Below are 12,778 nucleotides of genomic sequence, written 5' to 3'. Positions count from 1 at the left end.
GGGGGGGGGGGGGGCGGCATTCTGACCAGGAGGAACAGCCTGAGCAGAAGCTCTGGGCGTTAGAGCAAGAAGAGACCCATCTGGCTGTTAGGAGGCAGGAGAGGGGAGGGTGGGGCAAAGAAGGCCCCCGGGGCCTGTGGTGTCTGGTCCTTCCCTGAGTTGCTCCTTGGGGGGCAGTGATAGCCTGGGGGAGTCAGGAGGCCACCCCCCACACACATATATGCATACCCCGTGGGCAGAAGGCGCAGAGCCTGCTGGGGAGGGGCGGCAGGGCGGGGCAGCCGGAGCCTGTCTCTGTAACTGTGTGGCATCACACTCTAGTGAGTGTGTATGTTACCAAGGCTGTGTGAGTGCGTGTCCCCAAGGCTGTGTTGTGTGGGGTGGGAGCGGGGGGAGGGGAGGCATCGCTAGGCAAGGTCTGGCTGCCCTTGAGTCTCCGCGGGTGTGCACGGTTCCTGGTGTTCCAGAGGGTGGGCTTCTCCAGAAAACCAGCCTCGGGACCCCCACCCCCACCCCTTCCCCCAGGTGTCCACGCACACCCTCCAGGGGACCCTGGGCCTGCAGGAGGAAAGGCAGGAGGGCTGTTCAGAGCCCGGCTGGGCCCCCTGCTCCCCTTCCTCCTCCCCCAGCCCCCAGGAGGGGCTGGGCCAGACCGCTGGGGAGGGGCCCAGGAGCTGAGTGTAGAGCCCACCCCTGCCTTGAGTGTGGGCTCCTGGAAGCCATCAGGAGCCTGGGTGGCGCCTGCCCTGCCCCTGGCGACGGGCTTGGGATTCCTGGAAGGAGCGGGCCGCCCCTTCCCTGCCGAGCCCATGCCAGGCCTGGCAGCTCCCAGAGGCTGAGAGGATGTGGCAGTGGCCCCCTCCCTGCCACCCTCTCAGTTTAGGGGCTGCAGGAAGGGCCCAGCAGAGGGGGCCCAGGCCCCAGGACTCCCCCACCACGACCCCCCCCCCCCATTCCTAGCACAGCTCAGGGCCGCTGGGCTGGCACTCACATTTCCTGTCTCCCTCCCCTCCTGTCTCCTTCCCCTCCCCCGCACATTGTTTTCCTTTTCCAAGAGCTTCTCCACGTGGAGCCAGGCCAGGAAAATGGGGAGAAGAGGAGTGTGTGTCTGGATGCGTGTTTGTGTGTGTGTATGAGTGTGTGCATCTGCTTGTCTTAGGATCGAGTGTGTATCTCTGCGTGTCTCTGTGTGTATCCATCTGTGTGTTGGCATGTCTGTGTCTTCAGCTGTGTCTGTGGCTCTGTACCTACAGGCAGGCATCTGTATAGTTGTGTGTGCACACGGGTCTGTTTCTGAGTGTACGTGTGTCAGCCCGTGTCTTTTGTAGCTGTGTTTCTGTGTATGGGGATACGTGTGAGTCTCAGATGTCCTTGGGTGTGTGGGGTCAAGGCCAGCCACCTCATTGCACAGGTGGGGAAACTGAGTCACAGAGAGGCCTCGGTGTGTACGGGGAGTCGGTGGTGTCCGGGCCCCGAGATCTGTGTGGCGGTGTCCAGGTGCGTACCTGCAGGGGGTACTGGGGCTGACGCATACGTGTTTGTGTGTGTGGAACCATGATGGCAACGAGACATCACCGAATACTCACATGTCCCACCCTGGACTGTTACATGCAGACTCCCAGCCCCACCCCCACCGAACATGACTCCAGGGGGTGGGGCCCAGGAACTGCACTCGAAGCACGGGTCCAGGTGAATCCGGGGGACCCTTTGATCAAGAAGCACTGGCCTCCCTCACCCCCTGCCCCCATTCTACTGGTGGAGAAACTGAGGCCCAGAAGTGGGCAGGGGCTTACACGAGGCTGGGGACAGAGCCGGGCCTAGAGCTGATGCCTGGTGAATGCAGACAGGCAGTAAACAAACGGTGGACGGACTAGAGAACTAGAGTACGATCGCTGAGCCACGCTGAGGAACCGATGTCATGGTCATGAGTTTAAAGGACAGTGTCCACACGGAGGGAGAACACCTGCCATGCCTGGTTATCCAAGGGAAGGCGGGAGCCATGGAGGTGACCAGGGTTGGCATTGCCTGGAGAGACAAGACCAGGAGAGGGGGCTGGGCACCACAGGCAGATCAGGACCACGGACTGTGAGCTGGGCGAGGAGGGGAGGGACAAGGCGGGCCGTGTGCACAGTGAACAGGTGGCAGGATCAGTGGGCCGTGGCTCCTTTTGGGATTGAAGGATTTTCGGAGTTGGTGTCCTAGACGGAGTGAGCTTGGAATTGACACTAGAGAGGGTCACAGCCATTGGTGACGACAAACGGTGTGACCACAGGCATGATCGGGTTTGCATTTTTAAAACCTCGCTCTGGCTGCTGCTGTTAAGAATGGATTTGAAAAAGGCAACAGGGAGGGGGGAGGGGGCGGCTGCAGTCGCTCAGGTGGGACATGGTGGTGACCTTGATAGGTTAGTGGCTGAGTAGGAAGAAGGTGGACAGATCTGTGTGATGTGTGGCAGACAGGCTGACAGGACTTGGAGGTGACAAGTTGGGGACTCAGAGAGACAGCAGATTCCAGAATGTTCCCCATAGCATGAGGGAGTGACGACGTCCTCTTCTCTTAGAGGGGCATCCAGAAGGAGGAGCTGATTGGGGGGGAATGGAGACGGTGGATTCAGTTTGACCAGGCGGAGTCTGAGTTGTCTGCGGGACATCCTGGCGGGGGTGCAGGCAGTTCTGGAGGACAGCCTGAGAAGGAGAGAGATTCAGCATCCTCGAGGAGATGCCTGAGGCAAGGGCAGCAGGAGAGGAGAAGGGGAACCAGGACTGGGTGACCCCAGCACTCAGGGGACGAGCCCAGGCTGCCCACCAGGGAGGCTGATGGAGAGCAGCCGGAGAGGAGCAGGGAAACCCGGAGGATGACCTGGAAAGAGGGATGCAAGAAAGCAGGAGGGACGGACGGTGCCCAGAGCCAGAGAGGGGACACAGGACAGGGCTGAGACATGCCCAGTGGGTAGAGGAGTGGCATGGCCTGAGGAGAGAGGGCAAGGGAGGGGGACAGGGTGGAGACAGCAAGTGTGGACCACTCTGGATGGGCCTTGAAAGGGAGGAGAGAGGGGTGGCTTCAGCAGGGGTGAAGCCCCCTGGAGAGGGCATCATTGGCAGGAGTGGGAGAAGCTGGAGGCGGGAGGAGGGGGGACCTTTGACCCAAGGAGGGAGAGCGGCTCTGTCCTCTTAGTGGCAGAGAGGAGGGGGCCATGGGGCTTGGGGCAGGACAGGGAGGGAGTGCCAATCTGATGGCCTCCCTTTTCACTGCAATCTCTGACATCAGATCAGCTGCCAAGAGTGAGGGGGTTAGAGGGTGCAGAGGGGACACGGGGCTGGCCAGCCAGTGTTGAGGCACTCTTCTGTGGTACCGCACTGGTCCCTCAGAAAAGGAAGGGATGGCGATTGGGGTGGGGCCTTAGGGGCCAGGTGAGGATCATGGGACAGGCTCAGCTGAAAGGGGAAGGAAGTGTGATGTCCCCAGGGGCTGCATGAGGCCATCTGGAGGTAGAGTGTGGCAGGTTAGGGACAGAGAGGGAGACATGTCTCATTTATTTTAAAGGGGACGTGGCCCACAAATAGCAGAGCCCCGCAGTGGGTGCACCTGCCTCCCGCCCATCTAATAGACCCTGGTTTATTCCCATCATGCCTCTGGGACACGCCTGCCTTCACCAAACCCTCCCCAGTGCTTGCATTTGGACTCTTAGGTACCGGATCTGGATCAACTCCCAGGTTAACCTTGCTGATCCTCCCTTTCCTCCTTGTAAATGTTGATCATTTTCCCTCAAGCCTATTGAGAGGAATAAAGGGGATAGTTCACATAGGGCATGGTACCTGGCCTGTAGTTGGCCCTCCACACATGTCACTGTCATTGTCGTGTGCTAAGACTAACACAGTGGCCAGGAACCAGCCCTTGCCTTCAGCAGACTCACAGCCTCGGGTGAGGATGGGGAGCAGAGGGACACATAAATGGTACAGCGAGGGTGATTAATGCAGTGATGAAGACCCGGCAGGGGCCGACCACCTGGCCTGAGGGGGTCCAGGAGCACTTCAAGGAGGAGGTGGTATGGCAGATAAGCTTTAAAGATGAGAAGAGTTAGCCCAGTGCCGGAAGAGGCAGGGAGGGGACTCCTGGCAGCACGGCCAGCCTGGAAGCATCTGCATTCGGAGTGGAGATGGGGGGAGCAGTACCCGCCATTCAGTGTGTGAAATGGGACCTGAAGGTCAAGGACAGCAAGTCAAGGTTTCAGATCAGCTGCCGCTGCTGCAGCATGAAGGGACTGAAGCAAGGCGTCTGGAGGCCCTGGCTCACCATTCCAGCCTAAGTGGGGCTCGCCTGGAGCAGACCATTTTCTCTCCTTCTGCCTTTGCCCATGCTATTCCCTCTGTCGGTTATGCCCTTCCCATAGCTGATCTTATTGCTGTGGACAGATGGTGGCCACAGCCTAATAATGGTTGTGTTCTCCCACAGGTCCGCGGAGGCGTGCCCACCCGGTGGCCGCGAGAGCAGTGAGTAGCGGTGGCCGTCATGCACAGCGGTATCGTGTCCGCCCCGCGTGCCCCGCGCCGCCCCTGAGTCCGGCCGCGAGTTCCAGCTCAGGGCCCAGAGCCTGCCCGTCCACGTGGCCGCACCATGAGCCACGGGCCGAGCCCCCGGCTGGCCGAGTCCCCGCAGCTGTCCAAGGGCAGCCTCCTGACCATCCTGGGCAGCCCGTCGCCCGAGCGCATGGGCCCTGCGGACTCGCTGCCGCCCACACCGCCCAGCGGCACGCCCTCGCCAGGGCCCCCGCCGGCGCTGCCCCTGCCGCCCGCGCCCGCGCTGCTGGCCGACGGGGACTGGGAGAGCCGCGAGGAGCTGCGGCTGCGGGAGCTGGAGGAGGCGCGGGCGCGGGCGGCGCAGATGGAGAAGACCATGCGCTGGTGGTCGGACTGCACGGCCAACTGGCGCGAGAAGTGGAGCAAGGTGCGCGCCGAGCGCAACCGCGCGCGCGAGGAGGTGCGCCAGCTGCGCCAGCGCCTCGACGCGCTCACCAAGGAGCTGGCGGGCGCGCGGCGGGAGCGCCAGGAGGCGCAGGGCGAGTGCGAGGCGCGGGGCCGCGAGCTGGCGCGGCTGCGGGGCGCCCGGGGCTCCGTGGACAGGACGCCCGACGGGCCCGAGCCGGAGCGGGAGCACGAGCCGGTGCGCGACGTCGGGGCGGAGAGGCCGCAGGGCAGCCAGGTGTGCGGCCGGGTGGGGCCTTCGCCCTGGGGTCTGGAAGTGGAAGCGGCTGGTTGACCTGGGCAGGAGGGAGGGCTGCAGGACTCAGAAGGAGAGAGTAAGGGCCTGGTCGCCTGGGAGGTATCATTCTCTGGGTCAGGCTCTGCCCCGCAGGGCCCCAGGCCACCTCTCCGGAGACCTCCAGGCCAGAGCGTCCTGGGCTCTGGTGGTCTATCCACTCCCCTTTGAGCAGGAGCGGCATCTAAGAACTTGCCTAGCAGGCAGCCGTTAATAGCAGAGCTGAAGCCATCCTTTCGTGCAGCTGGAGTTTGGGGGAGGGGTAAACATTTCTAACGCTCATCGATCAAAGCTGTGGGGTGGAGGGTTGCCGGGGCACCAGGAGCACAGAGGAGGTCCCTGTTCCAGGCCTTGGGGGGGGGGGGGGGGGGGGGTCTTCACAGAAGCTTCCTTGGAAGAGGCCCCATTTAAGCGGAGACTAGGAGACTGCGGAGGAGTTAACCGTGGAAAGTGCAGGAGAGCGTTCCCTGGTTGGAGAGGGTCTGTGCAGAAGCGCAGAGGCAGAGAGCGCCCGGCGAGTTAGGGAACCGGTAATTCAGTGGGCGCCCGCACGGCCCTACACAGTGCCAAGCGCTGCCCGTGCGTTATCCAGTTAATTCTCGCAGCAACCCCAGGGGGCGTTTGCTTTGTAGAAGGGGACCCTGAGGCATGAAGAGGTTAAGTACCAGTGTCTCCCAGCTGGTGACTGGAGTTGCGGGGGTGGGGGGGGGATCGGGTCGTTGAAGATGGGTGAACTCGAGGCCGGGTAATAATCGGAGTGGCTGGAGTGTCCACGGTGGGTGTGGGGGGCAGCCACACCAGCAGACCTGTCACCAGAAGGCCTTCCCGGGCAGAGTCCAGCCTCAGCTTGCCCCCCAGCACCGCCCCCAGAGGGACGAGCTGCTCCAGCCAGGATTCTTGGCTGCCCCTTCCCCTCCCCTGCCAGCCCCCTCTGCAGGCTACAGTGGGCACTGCTGTCTCCTGGTGGCTTCCCCAGGGCTCCCTGGTGTTTGGAGGTGGCACTCGTTGCTCTTTTCTGGGGCAGTGTCAGCCAGTCAGCCAGTCTCACGGTGCTCTTCCTGTCCTGGCCTTGTTCTGGGTGTCAGCCACGATCCGGGAGGTGGCAGGTACAGGGGTGGCAGCCCTGGGGCTGCAGTCTGAGGCTGCCCTCAGCCCAGCCACCTCCATGCTCTGTGACCCAGAACAGGTCCCTTCTCCTGTCTCCCCATTTGGGAAAACAGGGCTTTGGACCAGGTGGCATCTGGGGCCCCCACGCACAGTCTGAGCTACAGGAGTAGACTCTCACTCCTCAGGGAGTCCTCGGGGCCACCGTCCCAGTGCAGATAGGGAAACCGAGGGCCACGCAGGGAAGGAGCTGGCCCAGACCCATCTGGAAAGGCCGTGGGGGAAGCCAGGCTGCAGCAGAGGCCATGGGCATCTCGGGTTTGTGGTCGGAAGCGGGCCTTGGGGGCAGGCAGGGGCAGGCTGGTGGAGAGGAAGGGGCCTTGGCACTGGGTTAATAATCCCTGCTTCCTGTCTGGGAGCTGGTTCTGCTCACAGAGGCTGCCCTCCTGTGCATCTTTTACCATGCCACTCATCTCCCAGTGCTTTAGTGTGTGCACCTGAAAAATGGGATAATAGAGCCAGAATTACTTTTGAGAGAATCTAGTTCTTAGACATTGTAGGAATCTTTGCTTCTGCATTCACTCACACCAATGTTCCACCATATGTTTGCATACTTCCAATGACAGGGAGTTCATCACCTTTCCTGGGAAGTCTTCCAAGATACAGGAAATTTTAGTGGCTGATCCTGTGTGCAGTTCCAGGAGGTGAAGGGGCATCCCAGAGGAGGGAGTGTCCTTCCCTCTCCAGGGATGGAGAGGCAGGCTACAGAAGAGGAAACTGGAGACCAGAAGGGCTGTGTGTCTTGCCCAAGGTTACCCACCAAGCTGGTCCCAGATCCAGGGCCTGAGAGAGGCCATGAGGAAGGTCAGGAGGGGAGGGCTCAGTAGCCGCTGGTCCAGCCTCCGCCGTGGTCCCTGCAGGAGCTGGAGCTGGTAGAGAGCCTGCTGCGGAGCAGACCAGAGGAGCCCGAGGGATGCTGGGAGGCACGCAGTGTGGGCGCCGGGGGCCTGCGGGGCAGCTCGGGCCGCCAGGAACGCAGCCGGCTGCCCTGGGAGGACACAGCCACCATCGAAGAGGATGCATCCAAGTTGACTGCCCTGCGGCTGCGGCTGGATGAGTCCCAGAAGGTGCTGCTCAAGGAGCGAGAGTGAGTCCCGGGGGCGGGCAGGGGCCAGGGCGCGGGCCAGGCCAGGGCACCCTCAGAATCCCAGAATGAAAATCAGCGCCATAGAATGGGAGACTGACTAGCTGGAGGCCATGGTGCCATCTGGGCTTGAGTCAGGATGCTGGAGCAGCGGTGCACTACCCGAGGACCCAATGCGAGTTCTTTTTATTAATCCAAATGATGCATATTGGGGATCTGCTCTGGGTCAGGCACATGCCCGGCAGTGAGGCGTAGCCGTAAATAAGACCAAACCTCCCAGCCTTCGTGGAGCTTCTGTTGTAGTCGGGGTGGGGGGGGGGGGGGGGGGGGGGGGCAGAGAAGGAGCAGGGAAGGAGGGCTGGGGAGGTCAAGGGGTTGCAGGTGGGAATTTGGTTTGGGACGTGTTGACTTTGAGGGGACAGGAGGCAGCTGGGTACGTGAAAGAGTCTGGAGTTCATGAGACAGGTCTGGGCTGGAGGTAAAAATGCCTGCGTCATCAGCCAATAGATGATCTTGACAGCCATGAGCCGGGGTGAGTGGGTGCGAGGAGGTCAGAGGATGCAGCCTGGAGCTGACTGAGTTTAGAGATGGAGGAAAGGGAGGCAGCAGAGGAGACAGCAGCCGCTGGGGGCGGGGAAACCAGAAGAACCCGGTTCCCGGAGGAGGGAGTGTCAGCTGGTCCGTAAGAAGAGGACTGAGCACTGAGCACTCTCCAGTGGATTTAGAACGTGGACGTCACCAGTGACCTTGATCAGGGCGCAAGCCTGATTCTAACGAATATAATGAATATATGTCGAGAAGTTAAGTATGTAGATTAGTATAGCCTATCTACACACATAATTTCTCTTTAAAATCAACGTCATGCCTTTGTGAAGATGAAGGCGGACATGAGGATGAGGCTTCTACAAGCTGGGGAACACCGGAGACGGCCAGCAGACCTCCAGAAGCCAGGGGAGAGCGTGGCACAGCTTCCCTCTCCCGGCCTCAGGAGGAACCAGCCCTGCTGACACCTTGATCTTGGACCTCTAGCCTCTAGAACTATGAGACAGTACGTTTCTGCTTAAGCAACACAAACGAGCAATAATCCACTTATTGTACTAACTGAAATATAAAGTAGAAATAAAAGAAAGGAATTCGTGATAAAATATAGGCATTGTGACATGGAAATGCTCAGGCTCGGCTCGACTGGAAGAAATTGTGAAGTAGTCGGAATCCGGGGCCTTTATATGGGATGACAGTGATGATGGCCGTGGGAGCGGATGCTGTGAGGCACGCACTCCGAGACAGGCACGGTGCGGAAGCTTTGCCTGGATTCGCTCGTTCAAGTCACCTCCCAGGACAGTGACAAAAGCAGCAGGTGCAGGGGAGCAGGGCTGGCAGCTGAAATGCACGAGTGGTGTCGCTGTGGTGACAAGCTTTCCTGGGAGACGAACAGCCTTCGGTAAAGTCTGAGCAAAGCCGCGTGCAGTCTTCCCTCAGTGGATGCAGTGGTTCCGTTCCTGGAAAAGTCTGTGTTCGTACAGAAGATAGTTGCTGTGTGTTTCAGTCAGAGGAGGTTCTAGGCGCAGATCCGTCTCACCCCCAGGGATGTCCAGCGGGACACACACGCCTTAGACCGGATGCAGGGTGATTCCTGGGTGGGCAGGATGGCCTAGGCATTGCAGGTCCCTGCCCACTAAATGACCCCGTCATCGTGATAGCCAAAAGTGCCCCATCAGGTTTCTCACGTGCCTGCTGGCGGATGGCATTGCCTCCTCGGAGAACCCCGTGTGGGAGGCATGAAATGTTAGTCTCTCAGGAGGGGAGAGCAGCCTGCTGGGGTGTGATGCTAAGCGCAGCTGGTGGCTGAGCACCTGCTGTGCACTGGGCCAGACACTGAGCTCGTTCGTGTTCAAAGCAGAGTGCCAAATGGTGATTATGGGAGATCCACCCAGTGATGATGACAAGAGGGGAACTTTGTCCCTCTTGTCACTGGACAGTGTTTTCCAGCTTTTCTAACTACGGAACCTGTGTTCAAACCGAGCCTTACAGGGAGCCACAGTACATAAGACAGGAACGGGGTCGTGTTTGGCAGGCGAGTGTGGGGCCCAGAGAGAGGGAGGCCCTTACCCGGGGATGGCCAGTGCCTGGAGGCCTGGTCAGTCATTCCCTGCACAATGAGCTGGGCACCTGCAGTTGTGCAGCGGGTACAGTGCCAGGAGAAATGCAAAACCAGGGTGCCTGCCACAGTGTAGGGTGCCAGGGCGTTGAATGCTGAAGCCAGGACTTCGGACGTGGGCTCCGCAAGAGCAGACTGCACAGGAGCACTAAGTGGAGGGCCCCAGTGGGCTCACCCCGTCTGCCTCTCCCCTTCTGATCCCCAGGGATAAACTAGCACTGAGCAGGAACATTGAGAAGCTGGAGGGTGAGCTCAGCCAGTGGAAGATTAAGTACGAGGAGCTCAGCAAGACCAAGCAGGAGATGCTCAAGCAGGTGAGTCTTGGAGACCGAGGGGCTTCCTGGAGGAAGCAGCATTGTGCTGTTGCATTTCGGCAGTGGGAATGGGGAAAAGAAGGGAATTCACTCATTCATTCATTGTCTAGCACTGGCTACGTGCTGTGCAGTGGTCTGAGTGCGCTGGCAGATGATGTCCCTGCCTTCAGGAGCTCAGCTTGTCGGCACCGTGGGTTGGGGAGACCCTCAGTAACCAGGCAGATAGATTCATAAGCTACAGAGTTAAAACAGAATGAGAGAGACGGGGCAGTGGGTCAGGGAAGGCCTGAGAAGGTGACATCTGAGGTAAGACCCAAAGGGATTCGAAGGAGCCATCCTTGAGAGGGTCTGGGGGCAGAGTTTCCGGCAGGAGGCACAGCAAATGCAAGGGTCCTGAGGCCAGAACAAGCCCAGTGCTGCAGGAAACAGGTCGGTGTGGCGGGAGGAGGTCACAGGGAGAGCTCAATCTCACGGGGCCTCATAGACCAAGACACAGAGGGGCAGCGGGGGGTCTGGATGCAGCGTTCATTGGCGCTGGGGTGTGGGAGATCGCGCTCGTTCACGTCCTGCCGTCCAGTCTTACAAAGGAGGACACTGAGGCTCCGGGGCAGGCAGGGGGCGGGCTCGGGCACCAGGGCCGCCTCGTGTGAAAGCCCCCGTGGCCACTAGGGGGCGCGGCCACCCTGGGGAAGCCGTCGGATCTGCATTCCCAGAAACTGCCGCGGCCGGGCGAAGACGGGACTTACAGGAGAAGCTGCTGGAGAATCTCCTAGAATACAGCTTCCCGGAGCCCGCCCTCACCCCCTGCACCAGCATCTGCGGAGTGGGGTCCCGGAGTCTGTCTTTTAATCTTTGCAGTGGTGAAGGGGGATCCTTTGCAGAGGAGAGGGTAGAACGCTAGTGCGCGGTCTCGCGGGTGGGAAGAGCCCCGTGCGCTGGCTCCTCTCCCTCTGCGTCTCCTTTAAGGCTCAGCGGGTCCTTGCGCGCCGAGCGCAGCGCGGGTTTGCCCTGCTGCACACGGGGCGTCTGCGCTGTCCCAACCGGGCCGCCCCACTCCCACGTGCAGGCGCGTTTATCCACTGGACTCGTCCAGACGGCTCACTGAGGGCTCCCCTGGGCCAAGGCCCTGCAGGGACACGAGGGCGGCCGGATGGACAAGCTCCTGTCCTCCCGAGCTCACGTGCTGTGGGGAGTGGGATGGAGAGTAGAGGAGGCCCCCCACTCCAGGCCGGGAGGGCGGGAGAGGCCTCCCTGAGGGGGAGGGGGCCTTTAGGCCAAGGCCTGAGAATGAGGAAAGTCAATCCGGCAAAATATCTCGGAAAGAGTGTACCTAGCAGAGGGAACTGCATGTGTAAAGGCCCTGTGGTGGGCAGGAATTTGGTGTATTTGAGGGCTAGAATGGAGGCTGCTGTGCCTGGAACACAGTGAACTGAGGGACGGGGCGGGAGTTGAGGCTGAGGAGAGATGGGCAGGGGTCCCATCATTCAGGGCTTTGTGAGACCACAGGGAGGGACCAACCAGTCTTTATCCTCAGGAATGCACAGATGTGGATATGAGGGAATTTGTTTTTTCTAAAAGCTCACTCTGGGCTGCTATTATGGAAAATGGGTTGACAGTGGGGCTCAGAGTGGATGTCGGGAGGCTAGGTGGTAAGGAGGTAAGAGGTGAGAGATGCTGGATGCGGCTGAAGTGGTCAGAGCCAGGGCCTGTCCTGGACACCCAGTGGCCCGTTTGGGCCCCCCTCAGGCTCCTTGCTGAGCACTCCTGCACCGGCGCCCACTCCCCAGAACTGGTTCCAGGGTACATGCGGTGGTCCTTGAATAACCAGGCTGGGCTATATCCTGCAGCTCAGCATCCTGAAGGAGGCCCACCAGGATGAGCTGGGCCGCATGTCGGAAGACCTGGAGGACGAGCTGGGTGCGCGGTCCAGCATGGACAGGAAGATGGCTGAGCTGAGGGGTGAGGTGAGGCCGCCGGCAGGACCTGGGAGGGCCTGGGGCTTCGGGTGCAAGGGCCCTGCCTCTGTCTGTTGGTCTCTCCAAAGAGGGCAGGAGCTGGGCCTGTGCTCTGAGGGGTCCCAGCCACACCCTGAGGGTACCCAAATCTGCAGGAGGCGGGCCTCTCCCTCACGGAGACCAGAAGCGTCCTCACATCCTGCCCACCGTGAAATCAGCCCAGCCTAAGTATAGCCACTGCAGCTGGACCTGCTTCCTGAGCCAAAAATGGCTGCAGGAGGAGGGGGGCATCCAGCTCAGGCCCTTCCGTGCCCGCTCCCCTGGGAGCCCTCACCCTGTGCTGCCTTGTTGCAGATGGAGCGGCTGCAGGCAGAGAACGCGGCCGAGTGGGGCCGCCGCGAGCGGCTGGAGACCGAGAAGCTGGGCCTGGAGCGGGAGAACAAGAAGCTGCGGGCACAGGTCGGGGACCTGGAGGAGGCGCTGGCCCGGCGGCGGCGGCAGACCGCCAGCGCGCTGGACTGCGACCTGCGGGCCAGCCAGGCCGCGCTCTTCGAGAAGAACAAGGTGGGGCAGTGGGTGGCGCGGCCAGTGCTGGGGCAGCCCCACCTCCGTCCAGCCAGGGCAGAGCACCTACTGCGCATCCAGTCCAGCCGGCAAGGGGCTGCAGACCCCTGAAGTAACAGCTGAGGACAGACGTGGCGATCGCCCTAGAAGCTGCTCCTCCCGGGCACCCACTGTTGGCCGGGCCTGGAGATTATTACAGTAGCTGCATTTGTTGAGCACCCACTGCTGGGCAGGCCTGGTGGTTATTACAGTAGCTGCATTTGTCGAGCACCCACTGTGGGCC

The 12,778-nt window shown here is 60.9% G+C and overlaps 1 protein-coding gene across 3 annotated transcripts in view; it reads left to right on the top strand.

Annotated features, from left to right (window-relative positions):
* CCDC102A (coiled-coil domain containing 102A) overlaps positions 1–12,778 on the top strand; it is a 20,605-nt gene that overhangs the window by 2,855 nt on the left and 4,972 nt on the right. Inside the window, exons 2-6 of one of the 3 annotated variants that reach the window (XM_046680157.1) lie at positions 4,453–4,977; positions 7,281–7,507; positions 9,868–9,976; positions 11,824–11,940; positions 12,286–12,495. In XM_046680157.1, the coding sequence (XP_046536113.1) occupies positions 4,615–4,977; positions 7,281–7,507; positions 9,868–9,976; positions 11,824–11,940; positions 12,286–12,495 (1,026 nt within the window). In that variant the 5' untranslated portion in view covers positions 4,453–4,614. Of the gene's footprint in view, positions 1–4,452; positions 5,200–7,280; positions 7,508–9,867; positions 9,977–11,823; positions 11,941–12,285; positions 12,496–12,778 lie in introns of all 3 variants that reach the window. The other 2 variants (XM_046680156.1, XM_046680155.1) reach the window with 2 other exon arrangements.

The sequence above is a fragment of the Equus quagga genome, chromosome 13 (assembly GCF_021613505.1).
Source record: "Equus quagga isolate Etosha38 chromosome 13, UCLA_HA_Equagga_1.0, whole genome shotgun sequence".
Taxonomy (NCBI): Eukaryota; Metazoa; Chordata; class Mammalia; order Perissodactyla; family Equidae; genus Equus; species Equus quagga.
Note: the sequence above shows the minus strand (reverse complement) of the source record. Positions and strands in the feature narration are given on the sequence as shown.